Consider the following 16818-nt stretch of genomic DNA (forward strand, 5'->3'; position numbering starts at 1 on the left):
TCACCTGGAGTGGTGTTGAATCACCATCCAAGCACCTGCTGGGATGACTCAGGCAACAAGAATGGCCTGCCTCCCTCTAACTGCCCCTTTCTTGTTCCGGGGGCACGTTGCATTTTGAGGGGCACTGGGCACAAGAAAAGGGTTTAGGGTGGGTGTGGGGTATTCCCAAATTCTTCCTAACACACTACTCTGACCCTGAGGGCTTTTGATCTGGGTGCTTAATCCCATTGTGCAAAGGAATTGACTTTAAATTGCCAAAGCTTAAAAAGGGAGGGGACCATCTGCCAGCTACTGCGGCTGCAAGGCCTGGCTTCTGGGTCTAGGGTGGGGAGGGGGCGTGGTGCCTTGAGGGGTTTTGGGGGCTGGGGAGAACAGGATACCTGGGTCTGCCTAGGGAAGGAGGCGGTGGTGTTGGCGCTCTTAGGAGGCGTGGTCTGCTGGGAGGGTGTGGGGAGGAGTCAGTCCTTAAAAGCTGTTCCTGGGCCTGGCTCACCCGCCACAGACGCCCGGGCAAGTGAGAGTGCTGTGGTACCTGGGCTGCACTGCCCCGTAGCTAAAATACCCTGGAGGCTGAGCAGAAGGTTTACACCTCCACCGAAGACCGGCCGCCACAGGTAGGAGAAGCGGGACTGGGTCTGGCACTGCACCGCAGCAAGGAAAGGAGAGAACAACCTGCCTTGTACCAGTTACCAGACGGCAGATTTTGCATTCCACTGCCCGTAAGTGGGCAAACTGGTAGGGAGCAGGGGCTCCAGAATAAGGACTCTGAACTTAGGGGCTATAAATACTTTTTAAGGACACGAGTTTCTCTGAAACGACTCCTGACCAGGAAGACGCTTTCATCTTAAGGGTACTGGGCTTGAGGATCAACGTTTTGCTTTGGAGGAGAGGGCGTGTAGGCGCCCTCTTAAGGATTCCCTCCATGGAGCTGCCCAGCCCCTCACAAAATCAGGCCTGGAGCCTGGAACCTCCCGCTCCCACGGCCCCTGCTTCCTCGGCCTCCGGCTCCCAGGAGCAGGAGGATGCTGGGAGCCCCGCGGCCTCCGGGGGGCTTCCCTTGGAGAAGGTGAAGCGACCCATGAACGCGTTCATGGTGTGGAGCTCCGCTCAGCGCCGCCAGATGGCGCAGCAAAACCCAAAGATGCACAACTCGGAGATCTCCAAGCGCCTGGGGGCGCAGTGGAAGCTGCTGGGCGAGGATGAGAAGCGGCCCTTCGTGGAGGAGGCCAAGCGGCTGCGGGCCCGGCACCTGCGCGACTACCCAGACTACAAGTACCGGCCCCGGCGCAAGACCAAGAGTGCGAGCGCCGGGCTGCCCCACTTTGGCCAGGGAAGCGGCGGTGTGGCTGGCAATGGGCCGTTCTGGGGGCCTGGGTACACAACCACCCAGGGCAGCAGAGGCTTTGGGTACCAGCCCCCTAACTACTCAACATCCTACCTACCTGGAGGTTACAGGTGAGTGGTTGGGGATCGGGGTCAGAAAGGAGATGCACCTGGAGTCTGGGTGGGGTGGATACCAGAGGACCTGGCTGTCAGAGACTCTGAACCCACCAAAGTAGAGGTCACTTCCTGGGGCATTTGGGGCCTGCCCTTAAGGTTTGGGCAGCACCGTCCCCGGCCCCTGCTCCCAACATCCTTGGGAGGGTCCTGGTGGCCCAGGGTTTTCCTAGAGGGCTTTCTCATCTCAGGCGGACCGGGGTGGCCCTGTAGGGCCAGACCACAGCCCTGTGGTTGTTGACCATGTTCTAGTTACCTACCTGGTTTCCTGTTTCCCCCACTTTCTGGCCCTGGTGTGACCAGGCTTCCTCTAAGTCCCCAGGGCAAGGAGAGGGTAAGCCCAACTCTGCCCCTTCCTGGCCTGCTGCCCCAGAAGAGGAAAACGGGCACACAGCACGCAAGCTCCCTGCTGAGCCTGTCCCAACAAGGCTGCCCTGCTCTCTCAGCCAGCACTGAGCCTGGTTCTATACCTGCAGTACCAAGTGGGGCCCAAATAGCCAGGGATGGGTAGGTTCTACTTGTCTGCCCAGAACTGGTCAGCCCTGCCCTCATGCACAGTGGGGACCCTGCCTGGCACCTCCAACTTTGGGAAGTGCCCTTTAACCCTGGTGTTTCTCTTTTTGCAGCTCTTCCCACTGTAAACCAGAGGCCTCCACGTGCTCCCTCCACCAGAGTACCCCTAGGCTCCAGGGGGAGCTGCTCCCCTCCTCTAACCCCTACCTATCCTCAGACTCTCCCACTCCGTATAACCCTCCCCTCTCTGGGCCCCCCATGCCCCTAGCCCACCTCTAACAATCTGGACCTCCCAAGAAGGGCTCCATCCTCCTTTTTCAGCCAGAACCACACCCTACTCCCAAACTGCAAGCCCTCCTTTTTCACTGTTGGAACATCGTTCAGAGGAGGCCTGTGGTCCCAACAAAAGCCAAGAGGAGCAACACTTTTTTTTATAGTTTTTGGTAGGACGAACACGGTTTTGTACAATTAAGCCATGGCTCTGGGTCTTTATTGCCCCATCTCTGTTCCCCCTCACCGCAGCAGGAACCAGCACAGTCTCCACTCCCTTCCGCCTGGACCTGCCAGAGCAGGAACCTCCTCACCCCACCCTGGGGCCCTGACTGAGTCATTCTCCATCCCCCTTCCTCCGCCCCCCACCCAGCACTGGGGTCCAGGAGACAGTGCCAGCAAGGCCGAGGGAAGGGAGGCAGCCATAAGCTCCCAGTCCCTTCCTCTGTCCAGGTTCTGTCCTCTTAAGTCCAAAGAGGAAGTGAGGAGATGGGAGGGCAGGGCAAGGCTTTTGCCCAGAATAGGTAAGTAGCTGGAAATTGCTAAAGGAAGAGTCTCAGCCAAATGATTAAAGGAGTTAATAGTGACATACACAGGGCAGCACACAATAAATATCAAGTGTCAGCCTTAAAATCTCTATCCTCATTCCTTTCTAAGGATCTGGTCTGTCAACTATACCTTTCCACTAAACACAAACCCTGGCTCAATAAGTTGCATCTGCAGAGGAGTAGCGAATAAGTCACCAGCGGAATGGCTCAGAAGGACCCTGAGGTTAGGTGGATGGATAAAAACATGGAATGGACTCCAGTAGCCAGCTCAGCCCTACTATTCCTTTTTCTTGTGGGGAGCCTTTGCATTCCAGTAGAAGAGAAGCTGGGCAGCGATGAGGCCGTTACAGAAGGAAGAGACCACAAAGGTTCCAGCCAGGAGGGGATCTCCAGTTTCCTGGGTGTGAGAAATAAGACTAGGGTCACTCTTCAGTAAACCCCCCAAAAAGGTTCCAGAGACCAGTCAGCTTTGTATTCAGGTGGGAGAGGTAAGATGAGGTTTTAGTGCCCCCTAGAGGGAAGAAAGTGAACTCACCTGAATGGAGGTGAAGATTCGGGCCAAGGAGCCCCCAAAGAGCAGAAAGACTGTGATGGCTGAGAGCTGACCTGTGTGCCCGTTGCGGTAGTTGGTGGCCGCCTGGAGCAGCTAAAACAGGAGTTGAGACCCTTTGTTCTATCATCTGAATTTTTCCCATGTTGCCATCACAGATTCCCCCCATTCCTCGCAGTTTACCTTTCCCACCCAGTCCCCACCCCTGACATTTTTCCTTTGCTCCCAGTACCCACCTTCCCCACCACCACAGAAGGCACATTGGAGGCCTGGAGCAGGGTGATTACGGCCATGGGTGTCAGTGGTGAAAGCAGGAGCAGCAGGACCAGGACATAACCCGCTAGGAAAACCACACCTTGGGGGGCCATAGAGACAAAGAGTCCTTATCAACCTCTGGAGTTCTCCGGCTTCCCCAGGCCTGAGTCCCCAGCCAGCACAGCTCTCAAGAGCCACCGACCCGCTCTTGGGTAAACCCCCAGCACCTTTCACAGTTTGTCCTCTGTAGTGCAGAATCAGGAAGCAGATGGTGACTGTCTGGAGCATCAGGAATAGGGCTTCACCCCAAGAGCTGCAGAGTCAAGAGATGGGAAGAAGAGAGGCAGGCCTGGAAAGAGGCAGGAAAAGCCTCCATAGCCCATCCATTTGGGGACATAATTCTCTGATTACTCTCGGTCCTCCACAACCCCACAGGTTCCTACCTCCTGCCTCCCACCACCCATCCCCCATTCTTTGATTGACTCACTCCAGATCCTGGGCATTCCTGGGGTGCCCACCTCCTGTCACCACCTCCACAGACTATGACGAGATTTCCAAAAGGGCTTACACTTTTCCTGCCCTTTTATCTCCCTCAACCTAGCCCCACTGGAGCTGTGGGCATTTGCTCTTGGGGATAGAAGGCGAACCCCTCACCTGAAGGGGAAGTTGTTGACGATGCTGTAGACCATGGTCCCAGTTAATGCCACTAGTTCCAGCATTACTGACTGAAAGCTCAGCCCTTCAGCACTCTTGGCGCCAAGGATTTTAAACACCTGGGGCAGTTTTACTGATAAAGGGACAAGAAGGGCATGGTTGAGGAGCTGGTATCCCTTGAGAGCACAACACAACAGCTGTGGGGAAGCACATTAACCCCGCTTCTGGTTAAGGGGCCCATTCCGTTTATGGCATTTTAGCACTCCACCCCCATCCCAAGAGGAAAGGAAGAAAAAATACATACCCAGAAGTGACCCAGCTACAATGCCCAGCCCCAGGCCTTTGCTGAGGAGAATCTTCAGGCAGGGGACTGAGAAAAGAAAAAGGGATAAGCAGAGAGACCTCTGGAACCCAAGCTAGGGTTTTCACGAGGTAGGATAAGCCTACAGGCTTAAAGCAGTCCTGTGGGCTGCGGTTGCTCCTTGACTTTGACACAGCCACGCAAGGAAGCCTTGGGTTGTCTGGAGGCGGATGAAAAAGGCAACTCTTGTTGCTCCAAATCTTATCACATTCAGACAAGGTGACTTTCCAAAACAGCTTTTACCATTCCTTCCCTCCAACCCAATTTTCCGCTCTCTGAAGGTGACATCTAAGCTCCTTGGTCTCTCTTTCAAGGCTCTCCATGGCTTCCCTGTATAAAGCTACCAATGCCCAAGAATGTTCTGATCCTTTCATTAGCCTCCACTGAGCAACTAGGTGATCCACTTTACATGTCTTCTCTTTCCAAGGGCAGGTCTCCTTTTTACCATTCATTCCTGAACCCGTTGTCTCTGACCCTCCCCTCCCACATTTTCTCTAGCCTGTAAGTCTTCCCGGTAGCTTGGCCCAGGGGAGTTAGAGTCTCACGGGTCACGAATGTGACTAAAACGAAGTGTTCAGGAGCACAGTGGGGTCATGAACTGAGGGCAGATTGGGAAAGCTTCCGAAAGGATCTGATGTCTGAGGTGGGCTTTGCTGTAGAGTAGCTTCGTAGAAAGTGGAAGGAAGCCAAGTTATTCCAAAATTACACCATGAACGAAAGTGGAGGCTAAAAGGAAAGCCATCAGGATTGCAGGAGCCTTTGGGGGTGCCGCTGAAGGCCTGAACTGGTAAGAGGCTTGTAATCAAGTTTGACATTGCTCCTGTAACTACCTGATTATATTTTAACTTTGTTTTATAAAATTTCAGTCTTTTGGTCTTTCGTTGTCGCTAAAGCATAAACTTCACAGAGAATTTCTTCCACCCGGCGACCCCTCCCAGCCCAAAAATGGCGTTCTCCCTCTACGGAGCCCGAGACAGTTCCGCCCCTCTCAGAGGTAATTTCCGCCCAGCACACTGTGCAGCAGTCACCGTTGTCACTCAGTCCGCAGCCACGCCCCACTTATGGTCCGAGGGCGGTCCAGCAGAACTTTGACAGGATGCCGAATAAAACTCACCGTGAAGCAAATCCCACTGGACGAAAAATTGGTCGTAGCATTTTTCAGGTAAAAGAATCGGCACCAGCACCCGCTTCAGCCGCCCCTCAGCTTCGGTCGCCATATTGCAAAGATAGCTTCCGCCAGTTTCTTCAGACCGTCGTCGACTTTGAATGCGCGTGCGCACTCCGGGAACTCCGCCTCTTGTCTTTCCGCGGCAAAGCTGCACCGCACCTTGTTCCCGTTTCCTCTGCCACCGCACCTTTAGTAGCGAAAAATAAGTCTCGTCCAGGGACCACGTTTTGGACCCACCCTCCCTTCCGTATGAATGTAAAGCGTGCCAAAGCTGTACTCCCACGCACTCCCTTGTTTTGCGCCTTTGTTTACGCTTCCAGTGTGGAAGCAAGATTTATCTTCCTGGTTTTCTCCGCTTCTCTTGTTCGGCGCCATCTTGTCTTCTCCCAGCTGACTTTACATTGTTCAAAATTGAGAGAAGGAGCGTGAGTCTCCAAAATGGAGTTGAGTGGGGGCGATGAAGCTAACTCTTGTTCTCTTGGCGTCTCCAGAAGGAATGGCGCTGGCGGGAGCAGGACAGTCTGCACCAGGCAGCCGTCCGTGGGCACCGGGCTGCGGTGAGGGCCTGTTTGTCCTGTGGGTCACCCAGGTTTTGGTGAATGGGAGCTCTAGCAACTGCTGAGCCGGAACAGTGAAGCAGAAAAGGACGAGGTGGGGAAGGCAAGACCAGTTTTGGGGGAAGGCAGCCCCCAAGCCCCTGCTGGCCCAACCGTGGCCGGCTCCATGAACCACAGGCCCTCGGGTTTCTTCCCACGGACCACTCCTCTGCCTTCTGTGAGGACGTGCTGAGCAAGAGCTCAAGCAAGGCAAAGTGGGCCCAGCATCTCCGCTGGGAAAAGGTCACCTTGGACTACCCAGTGAGAGTGATGTCCTCCGTGTCCTCCCACCCGAAGGTGGGACACCAGCTCTTAGCCATACTGGTGGAGGTGGAACTGGTCCTCCATGCTCTGGCAGTCCGCTTTCTGCTGCAAGCACTGTGCTGTCTTGCAGCCCTTTGATGACTCTCATGTCACAGTCTGCAAGGTTGTAGGGATCGTCTGTGAGGCAGGCTGTGGTGGGACTGCCCACAATGGGATGGGCCCGTCGGTCCCAGTGGCTGCTTTCTATAGCTGTAACTGGGAGGGTCCCATTCTGCCCCCAGCAATTGCACCACGGCTTACTGTTAAGGGTGTGAGTGGCACTCAGTGGTGGCACATGCTGTGGCTGTCTAGCAGGCCCTTTAGTAGAATCTGGACACAGGCTGCCCTGGGGGTGCCACCACCACTAAGTACACTACCACTGGGGACATCAGGGTTGGCTCCCTGGGTGGTCCAGGCTGGAGGTGTGTTGTTTCCCAGGTGCACAGAGGCAAAGTTCATGGGGAGGTTGTTGTACCCTGCCCCCCCCCTTCCCATTGTTGATGAAACCCTTTGCAGGTGAGATAGCATCACGGCTGCAGCAAGGGTTTAGTCAGGCTGTTCAACCAGTCCTAGATGTGGTGGGGAGGGCAGGCATTCTTGTTGCTAAGTAGCTGCTAGCACAGCCTTTGGAACAATGACACAGGTGTGACCTTCTGATCTACACTCACTGTTATTACTACCTGCTTCACCTGTCATTTAGTATAAGGGTCAGGAAGAAGGTCACCAGGATGCATTGGAAGAGGGGGGGGACTGGAGCAGCCAGGGGCCCCAGAATGAGGTGAGGAAGGAAGGCAAAGCAGATTCAGCACCAGCTCTGCCAGGCTTCAGGGGATGAACCCATGAGGATATTTGGTCACACATTGATATTTTTTTCATCCTTCCTCACCAGCTCCCTGAGGCTCAGCCATGTAAGGCACAGAAAGCACTGTTACAAGAAGTTCACAGCTTTTAATGCTGGCAGGAAGAACAAGGAAAACCAAAGACAAAGTTTGAGTAGCTTTTATTATTCTCTCACTAGGAATGGGGGAAGAGGAATTTCACATTTAATAAACATCTCCCCTCAGTTATCCCAATTGCATTATCTCTACTTTTGTTCCTCAAGTCAGAGAGTGAAGAAGATAACTTTGTCACTGAGTCAGTTGAGTGGTGAGAGATGACGGCATCCCCTGGTGCCCTGGGTGTTGCGACAAATGCTCAGAGGGGCTGGTAGGTGGGTGGGCGTCTCCGGAAGATGCAGAAGATAACAAGCACCAGGGCAAGGAGGCCGAGGGCGATCAGGCCGATGATAAGAGGCAGTGAGATGGACTGGTCACTAGGACAAGAGAAACCTGGCAGAAAAATAGGGCAAGTAGGCATCACAACGGTGGTGGCTGAGACAAAGGTTGAAGGAAGGGATGTGGGGGATGTTAGGAAGTAGGAGATTGGTGAGGATCTCACGTAGAAGACAGAGCAGTAATTGAAAGGGGAGAACGGACAGTCTTGGAGAGGAGGACAATGGCCCTAAAGCTGTATGAGGGAGGGAGGAAATTTGGGGGTGTAACAAGGGAGATTGTAGGCCTGGAGTAGGGGATTCAATGCAGTGGGAGAGTTCTGGGAAGGAAGGAGTCGGTCTTACTTGGCCCAAAGTCCCCATTAGGGGGTAGGCGAGCAGCTTGTAGCTTCAGGAAGAGCAGGTCAAGATGGAAAACTGGTGAAAGAATGATGCTTGCGTTTCTGCAACTGAAGCTCTGGCCCAATGGGGCTTGGAGTTCTTGAAGGGATGAATTCTGAACTGAGAACGTCCACTCTGAAACAGTGAAGAAGGGTCAGCTCTATATCCACATTCCTGCCCCCCAGTGTAGGTCATTTAAGGAGTCCAGACATCTAGTGCAAGTTATGAAAAAGGGAAGGTTACTCACTTGTTGCCTGCGGGAAGGACACATTGTACTCCACATCCATATAGTTCAGGTAAACAGTGCTCTGCAGTGGCTCCTGCAGAGGGGACCAGGGAAGGCTCAGGGTAGCAGGGGAGAGTGGTATCCATGTCCACAGAGTAAGGACTACAGCAAGGGATTGATAAGGGTAGGGTACTTGGAGGGTGAGAGAGGGATGAGGGTGAGGTACCTGCTGGAATCCAAAGCTGAGCTGTCCATACGGGAATGAGAGAAGCAAGTGGGGATGGGCACCCTCACAGCCCCCCTGGGCCTTGGTTTTGTTGGGGTTCAGTACAGAGATGCCCCAAGCCTGTGGAAGTTAAAGACGAGAGAGTCACAAGGCTACACAACCATGCCATCTAAGGTCCCTTGTCCCCTTCTCTACTCTTCCTTCTTCCCTTCTGCACCATAGTAAACGGTCTCACCCCTTTCCCTCATGTCCTCCACTCTTTTAGCTTTACCTCTTTTCCATCTTGGGTTGGGTACAGAACTCGAATCTGAATCTGGGCTTGGAGACGGGCACAGGGCTGGGAACCGTTAGTCCAACTGTAGTCTCCTACAGCTGCCTTGGAGCCTGGGCTAGGACTTGGAGAAGGTGGAGGTGGTCCTGGGTGGGGAGCGCTGCTGGAGGGTCCTGGGCTAGTGGCAGTGCTGTTGCTTGTTGGATGGGCTGTGGCATTTCCATGGCTTGTCGTGGTGACAGGATTGTGAGTGGCTGTTGTGGGTCCATGGCTGGTGCCTGTGGCATTTCCATGGCTTGTCGTGGTGACAGGATTGTGAGTGGCTGTTGTGGGTCCATGGCTGGTGCCTGTGGCATTTCCATGGCTTGTCGTGGTGACAGGATTGTGAGTGGCTGTTGTGGGTCCATGGCTGGTGCCTCTAGTAGTGGTTCTGTGGCTCTTGGTAGTTGTGTGGCTGGTCGTTCCAGGGCTGCTTGTGCTTTCTGTAGCTGTGGGTGTCACCGTGAAGGACGGCAGCAGTGTGGCAGATTTCCTATGAGGACAGTCATTTCCTGTTCCTTGGGCTTTCAGCAAAGGAAAAGACAGGTTACCAACCCGGGGGCAGGCTCCTGCCTAAGGGCTCGCTCCCCTTAGGGCCCTTTGCCTTACCTGCTAGCAGCCCCAGGAAGGCCCCCAAGAAAAGCACAGCAAGCTTCATGGCTGAACAGCCTCACCCGGACTTCTAGGTTGTACCAGCTGCTCTCCCAAACTACCCTATGACCGTCCTTCTTTTGAGAAAAGGGAGAAATCAGTCTGACTTCCTGTATTTGAGAAAACCCTACTCTGCACCCCCCCCCCCCAACTTGACTCAAGCACCTCAGCCCCAGCCATCACTCCCTTAGTCATTACATTTGTCAGATGATTGGCCCTGGCTTTGCCAAGTGGGCGTTGTCTGGAGTAGATATTTGGGAACCCATTTGTCTACCTCAGCAGAACCTAACAGTTGTGGCAAATCATTACACAACCAGTTGATTACCAAATCGTTTACACAATCTCATTTGCAGAGAAAATGCTTTCCAGAAAACTCAGTAGGATGTACAATCAAGTTATGCTCCCATTTCCCCCCCCCACCCCAATCTATCACTTCCTCTTGACTGAGACACACGAGGCGCTTGTGAGAGTGATTGCCCAACCCCTTACATAAGGGTCACACTTCAGCTTTGTGTAACAAAAGGTTAATGTTAGCTGGCGGGGAAGGGGGAACAGGGAACATATACCCCATAGCAGGAGGGAAAGGGAAGAAATAAGAAGCCCAAGCAGTTTCCAAGTTATTTTATTCAGAATTTTGTGTTTGTTTCCTGAATCAATAAATACTATACAAAACAATGTAAAAATGGCTATTTTTTTCTCCCCTGGTCCCCCCAACTTGGGGACAATCCCCTGGACCACCTAACTCGGGTTCCCCCTCCAGATTTGGTCCAGTAAATGAGGTTGAGTGACATCACAGCCTCCTGGAATCATTTTCAGAGGAACCTGGCTGGAACGGGTAGAGCCTCGGGTTTGGAGGTTGACTAGGTTAGGGAAGTGGATTAGTGTTTTTTGGGGGAAGAGACGGCGCCTGGGGCAAGAGCCTACCCCAAAGAAAAGGGTATCTAAAATGTTCACGGTTCCTTCTTTGCCTCAAAAAGTGACATTTATTCAAAGGAAAAAAAAGAAAAAAAAAATGACAAGATGTCCATCCCTTGGCTCCCTTCCCTCCCCCCTCCGGCTCCTCCTCAGCCCCACAAGGACTGAACCCTGGCTGGGGTGAGGTGGCAGGCCAGCCCCTCTCAGATGAGGTCAGCAACATTGAGGGGCATCTCCTCAATGGAAGTGTTGTAGAAGGTTTCAATGTCTCGAAGAGTCCTCTTGTCTTCTTCTGTCACCATATTAATAGCCACACCCTTACGGCCAAAACGTCCACCCCGACCGATTCTGGAAAACAAGGACACAGGGGACACGACACGTTAGGGTACATGAGGATATGGCAAACAGAAAACCATAAACTTCAGGCCAGGGAGGACTGGGCATGAGGGGGCTGGGGAAATACTCACCTGTGGATATAGTTTTCCCTGTTGGTGGGAAGATCATAGTTGATGACTAAAGAAACCTGCTGCACATCAATGCCTCTGGCCTATGGTAACAAAAGATGACGACTTCAGCATCAGTGAGTGAGAAGAGGGCACTATCTATCCAGAAGGAATCTGGGACATAAGTGCACATGTAGGCAGCCAAAGGCAGGCAAAGGAAATGACACATGACCTTGTGCCCTCAGAAGCTAAGGCATGCCAGATTTTATTCCAAGTTGCTACTTTCCTGAAGAGGGGCACAATTAGGCCCCTTGGAGAGGGAATCACCTTGGTTTTTCCCTTCTTCCTTCCTAGTTTCCTCTAAATTGCCCTCTACTCACCAGAAGGTCAGTGGTAATCAATACTCTGCTAGAGCCAGAGCGAAACTCCCTCATGATTACATCTCGTTCCTTTTGGTCCATATCTCCATGCTAGAAGAGAAGAGTGTAACAGGCACATTGGTTCTGAGAACTGGCTTGAAGAGGGCCACTGTCTAAGATACATTGATGGTAAAAGAGGTGGGGGATTCACCATGGCAGAGACGGTGAAGTCCCGGGCGTGCATCTTCTCAGTGAGCCAATCAACCTTTCTTCGAGTGTTGATGAAGATGACTGCCTGGGTGATGGTGAGGGTTTCATACAGGTCACACAGTGTGTCCAGCTTCCACTCCTGGGAGTGAGTTGGGGGAGAAAAATCAGTCAGGGGCTATACCCAACAACTTACTACCAGATCCGCCTCCTGCACTAGGCCCCACCTCTCGTTCCACATTGATGTAGAACTGGCGGATACCCTCCAGAGTCAACTCTTCCTTCTTGACAAGAATCCGAATAGGGTCCCTCATGAACTTCTTGGTCACCTCAAGCACATCGGAGGGCATTGTAGCCGACAGCAAAACCACCTAATGGGGAAAAAAAAAAGCAGCCTCAAGATAGGAGATAATCCATGCCTCCTTCCCTAGGTACCACCTAGAACAGAAGCTAATGGGTAAAAAGGCTTGAGAGATTAGTATTCTTTATGGTTCCTCTGGCACCTGATACTGCTCTAAATACCAACTACATTCTATAAAGGATCAGGTATGGGGGCAAGTCTCTCTCACCTGGGTGTTGCTATTGAGCTTTTGGAATATGTCATAGATCTGGTCCTTGAATCCACGACTTAACATTTCGTCAGCTTCATCCAGTACAAACATCTTGATGTATTTGGGAGCTACAGGAGAAAAAAAAAAAAAGTATCAGTAAGTGGTAATCAGGGAAATGTGAAATATGCTTAACATTCCCAATAAAGAACCAGGAAGAATAGGTGGTCTGCTCTCAGAATTCTAGTTTTGATCCTTTGCCAGGGTCCCCCCTGCCAGGCCAGCTAACAGCCCCGGGAAGTAGAACACTACCTGGGCTGAGAAAGGGAAGCCAGGCTCAGATGACACGCATGGGGTTCATCACAGAGCGACTTTTTCAGGGGAAAACAAGCCTCATTGGCAACAAGACTGTGGCCAAGTGGAAAGACTGAGGAAACATGCAGAAGAGGGAAGTAACTCAGAACTAGAAAATTATGATACTCACACAAGTATCTGCGGTTAAGCATATCAAACACACGGCCTGGGGTGCCCACAATGATATGAGGAGCTTCCATCTGCAGCTTCTGCACCTCAGCACGCACATTGGTACCTCCAATGCAGGCATGGCAGGAAGCACCCATGTAATCTCCTAAAGCCATGACTACCTTCTGTATCTGAACCCAGGAAAAGATAAGCGTTCATGTATTAGCTACAACTGTGCCATGCCCCATTTTAAGTGCTTCTCATTTGTTACTTTTTTCAACAACTCAGATATGTAATAGCATTAAAACTAATTCTCCAGGTAAGAGAGATAGGTTAAATGCATGTAAGACTCAGGATTGGAATGACAATGTATGATTCATAACTACCCTCTGAATTTCCATATGGCTTACCATACTAGAAACCCAGTTTCCTGAAACCCCTCCTATATGTGGTCTCATAGCATCCAACCTTACATATGTAACGACATACATCCACGTCCTATTGCATGACCACCACAAAAATTAGGTGACATGCTCTTAAAAAAAAAAAAATTCTAGACATAAAGGCCCTACAATAAGAGTTCTACTAGAACTACTTACATTACTGTTGTCTAGAAGCTAGCACAGCATAATTAGAACATCTCCACAAAACATTTTAAAACTACACCCCTTGCCCTGGCTGGTGTGGCTCAGTGGATTGAGTGCTGGCCTGTGACCTTAATGGTTGCAGGTTTAATTCCTAGTCAGGGCACATGCCTGGGTTGTGGGGCGGGGTCCCCAGTTGGGGGCACAATCTATGTATCTCATATTGTTAATGTTTCTCCCCCTCTTCCACTCTAAAAGTGAATTAAAAAAACAAACAAACAAAAACTGCACCCCCTAAAGCCCCAGGTCACAATCTACTGATGAGACTGATGTATCTGATCTTTTCTCCTCCAAGATCCAGGAATTATAATTTTATGTGCCCCAGGCATGAACCAGCTCTGGCCACCAACACAGGCAACAAGCTAGGATGAACTAAGGACTGTACAACTGCTTTGCCCCTGACTGATATAAGAGCAACACCACTCATCAGGTGTGTCCTTGCCCATTGCCAAGGGGTTTGTCCATAAAACAGCCACCACAGCTTGCTCAGCCAGCCAGGCTCCACCCAGCAGCTTTCCCATTTGACTCAGGAAATGAGTTGGAGTAGAAATGCCTGTTGTGTGGGGGGTAGACACCTCAGTTCTTGCAAGGTGGTGGTGGCTGAAGAGCATACTCAGACTTTTGGATCATGCTAATTTCCAACTCAGTCCTGGGGGAGGGAAGGCTGTAAATTATACACACCTGCTGTGCCAATTCTCTAGTGGGTGCCAGGACCAAGGCCTGGGTGGCCTTTAGGTCCAATTCAATCTGTTGCAGAATTGATATGGCAAAAGTGGCTGTTTTTCCTGTCCCAGATTGGGCTTGAGCGATCACATCATAACCTAAACAAATTAAGAAGAAAAAGTTGATATGGTAAGTGGCATACACTTTGGGATCACGGACATTCAATTGAGGCCTTGCAAAACAAGATGAATAAACACCCACTAGAGCTATGTACCAAGCATGAAGTGCCTCACAGACCTCACTCAAGGTAGTACCATAAATGGGAACAGATCTGGTTATTAATTCATTTACATGAAAGAGACCACAAATACAGCTGTAAAAAGCAACTGTGAGCTGGTTAAAATACTACCTCTTTTTAAAACTAAACCAGTAATCCATGTGCCCAAGGCACGAACCAGGCATGGACACAGACCAAAAGCTAACCTGGGATAAACAAGGAGTTAAGTTTTCCTGGCTGATAAAAGACAAGCACCACCAAGCCAGGTGCAATTCCACCCAGACCAGGGACAGTTCAAAACTTGTTTTGGGGCACAAGGATCTTACCCTTGATACAAGGAAGAATAGCTCGCTGCTGGATGGCAGAGGGCTTCTCAAAACCATAGGCATAGATGCCACGGAGGAGGGACTCTGAGAGGTTCATATCATCGAAGCTGTCAACAATCTCATTCCAGTTACTCTGTGGGATATAAAGAAATTACAGTAGTAGAAGTAGGGCTGTACACTGGAGCCAACAGCACCTTGTGCTTTCACCAAAGCTTCAGAGACAACAACCCCTCCCCCTCCAGGGAAACCAACTGGTTGTACATGGCCTGGGAATTCTCCAAGGGCCAGTCCACTTGTAAACTGCAGTTGTAGGAGGAAGCCAAGACTCGATTTCACACGTCCTCTCAGAAATACAAATATTTTAAAAGAATTACTATAAAAGTTAAGAGTCCCTGTGATAAAGACTTAACTACTTGGTAGTTAGACTGTACATTAAAGATGAATCCTAGGTTCTGGTTTTAGTTTTAAGATACTGAACCACTAATAAAGAAACCAGGGGACACTGCTCATGGCATTGCCTTTACCAGAAAGGAAAGGCAATGTTGGTTAAGAATCTAATCTCACCTCGATGACGCCTTCAGGCTCCATTCCATCGGGGCCATTGTCTCTGGATCTGTTGGTTTAAAGTATGAGTATGCTGACTGAGGCACGTTACAAATCCCGACAGCCGGCTCTTCCTACCAGCAACCTGCCTTGCATGATGTGGTCTTCACTCCCTGACCCAACCCCCACCAGTTCCTAGAAGACACAGTAGTTACTTTACAGCTGAGTAAAGCCTATGCCCCATCCAAGGAGCGGCTCAGGTCATGCTACCCCAACATGATGGAGTAATGCCTCCTAGGAAAAGAACTGGAGACTGGGAGAAACGATGCCATGCTAAGTGGCCCGGGGGGTGGTGCCTGCCGCTGGGCCCACGTGTATCGGGCCTGGCCGCTTCGAGGCCAAGCGCATGCACCTCCCATCCCAGCCCCAGCGTTCCGGAAGTCCCGCCCCTCACCTCCCAGAACGGAGTAAGCCATCCCCTTCCCCCCCACGTCATTCCGCGCGCGCCCTCCCCCACTCCCTCAGCCCATCTCCCCCCTTCCAGTGGTGCCCGGATGTGGGAGGCCGCGGGCGGTGGCGGCCTCGCGCACAATGAGCCCCAGCCGAGCTAGCTAATGGGAAGATTGCACAACACTTAAAGGCGAAGCGGACTGGGGGAGGGGAGGACATCAGGCCGCCATGTGCTCGCTCCCTCGACCACCCGGCGGCGTCTCCCCCCACCATGGAACAATCCACATCCCGCCCGCCCCCGTCGCGAAATGGCGTCGCCCTGCCCATACCTCAGGGCGCTCACCCCCGAAGGAAAGTGGACCTGCCCATCCGCAGTTTGCCAATTTCCCGGCTTGTGCGGCAAAATGGACCCGCCCGCCAGGCGCCGGGTGGGCTCCTGGCGCCTCACGCGGCTGCTCCTCGGGGTTAGGCTCAGTCCTGGCCGTCAAGAAAACCAGCACACTGAACGGCCGGTTTCTTCTTCCCCGACCCATACCTCAACGCGACGCAACGACTGAGACTGAGAACCCAGGCCTCCCCGCCTTGGCAAGTGGTAGCGCCAGAATCCTCCGGAATTCGAGCGCGCGCAAAACCTCCCTCCGACAGTGAGGTAACCGGACAGTCTGGCTCTGGGTTCTGCGGCCGCCTCCACCTTTCTTTCCCATGCTAGGTCGCGACCTAGTTTCACCACTCAGCGTCGGGGCTTTGCGCACCGTCTGTGGTCGAGGCCTCCTAACGAACCTCGTATTCTATGCCCCGAAAGCCGGGTTGTCTTCACCCTCTACTATGGATCTACCTCGTCCCTCCCCCAGGACTGGTCCTCCCGGCTTGGTTTCCCCGCAACCCGGGTGTGGCTCAGCTCCCCCCCGCGGGGCCCTAGGAAGGGAGCGGCAGGGTAAGTAGTCCCAACCTCTTATAAATGCCTTCCTTACCGGGAATCCTGACTCGCAGACATGATCCTTAGAAACTAGGGCGGAGTGCCCGCCTATCGACAACTTATAGAGCGCCCAACCCCGCCCCAGCCATCGCATTGGCTTGGCCGCCGGGGCCCCGCCTGCCGGCGCTCAGCAACTCGGCGTGACGTTATTTCGTTGGCGCTCTGGCACGTAGCCACCATTGGGTAGCTTGAACACCTATCAAGTTAGAAGCCCGCCCCATGGTTT

General features: G+C 52.3%; 4 protein-coding genes, 3 non-coding genes and 1 pseudogene across 7 annotated transcripts; 1 reads left to right on the forward strand and 7 right to left on the reverse strand.

Moving 5' to 3' along the window:
* Positions 1 to 922: 922 nt before the first annotated feature.
* SOX15 (SRY-box transcription factor 15) lies at positions 923 to 2289 on the forward strand. Its single transcript, XM_054575604.1, has 2 exons — positions 923 to 1455; positions 2124 to 2289. Exons 1-2 carry the CDS (start codon positions 923 to 925, stop codon positions 2287 to 2289), a joined length of 699 nt encoding a protein of 232 aa, XP_054431579.1.
* A 172-nt stretch (positions 2290 to 2461) lies between these two features.
* MPDU1 (mannose-P-dolichol utilization defect 1) lies at positions 2462 to 5914 on the reverse strand. The gene is made up of 7 exons (XM_054575605.1): positions 5763 to 5914; positions 4592 to 4657; positions 4288 to 4420; positions 3861 to 3946; positions 3615 to 3733; positions 3364 to 3474; positions 2462 to 3225 (listed from the first exon to the last, which is right to left on the reverse strand). The coding sequence occupies exons 1-7, from the start codon at positions 5863 to 5865 to the stop codon at positions 3106 to 3108; spliced, it is 738 nt and encodes a 245-aa protein (XP_054431580.1). The 5' UTR covers positions 5866 to 5914; the 3' UTR covers positions 2462 to 3105.
* Positions 5915 to 7690: 1776 nt separating this feature from the next.
* CD68 (CD68 molecule) lies at positions 7691 to 9911 on the reverse strand. The gene is made up of 6 exons (XM_054575606.1): positions 9738 to 9911; positions 9090 to 9652; positions 8819 to 8938; positions 8614 to 8686; positions 8331 to 8501; positions 7691 to 8043 (listed from the first exon to the last, which is right to left on the reverse strand). The coding sequence occupies exons 1-6, from the start codon at positions 9784 to 9786 to the stop codon at positions 7910 to 7912; spliced, it is 1110 nt and encodes a 369-aa protein (XP_054431581.1). The 5' UTR covers positions 9787 to 9911; the 3' UTR covers positions 7691 to 7909.
* Positions 9912 to 10735: 824 nt separating this feature from the next.
* On the reverse strand, positions 10736 to 16645 carry EIF4A1 (eukaryotic translation initiation factor 4A1). Its single transcript, XM_054575728.1, has 11 exons — positions 16588 to 16645; positions 15188 to 15236; positions 14624 to 14756; positions 14039 to 14178; positions 12736 to 12904; positions 12273 to 12382; positions 11931 to 12074; positions 11708 to 11845; positions 11518 to 11607; positions 11162 to 11241; positions 10736 to 11042 (listed from the first exon to the last, which is right to left on the reverse strand). Exons 1-11 carry the CDS (start codon positions 16608 to 16610, stop codon positions 10898 to 10900), a joined length of 1221 nt encoding a protein of 406 aa, XP_054431703.1. The 5' UTR covers positions 16611 to 16645; the 3' UTR covers positions 10736 to 10897.
* LOC129072398 (small nucleolar RNA SNORA67) lies at positions 11327 to 11471 on the reverse strand. Its single transcript, XR_008529348.1, has one exon. It is a non-coding gene; the product is annotated as a small nucleolar RNA SNORA67 (small nucleolar RNA).
* Positions 12483 to 12620, reverse strand: LOC129072403 (small nucleolar RNA SNORD10). The gene has a single exon (XR_008529351.1). It is a non-coding gene; the product is annotated as a small nucleolar RNA SNORD10 (small nucleolar RNA).
* LOC129072401 (uncharacterized) lies at positions 13670 to 13814 on the reverse strand (annotated as a pseudogene).
* LOC129072400 (small nucleolar RNA SNORA48) lies at positions 14455 to 14589 on the reverse strand. The gene has a single exon (XR_008529349.1). It is a non-coding gene; the product is annotated as a small nucleolar RNA SNORA48 (small nucleolar RNA).
* Positions 16646 to 16818: the final 173 nt, after the last annotated feature.

The sequence above is a fragment of the Pteronotus mesoamericanus genome, unplaced genomic scaffold (genome assembly GCF_021234165.1).
Source record: "Pteronotus mesoamericanus isolate MK-2021 breed Mesoamerican mustached bat unplaced genomic scaffold, CSHL_Meso_final contig_317, whole genome shotgun sequence".
Lineage (NCBI taxonomy): Eukaryota > Metazoa > Chordata > Mammalia > Chiroptera > Mormoopidae > Pteronotus > Pteronotus mesoamericanus.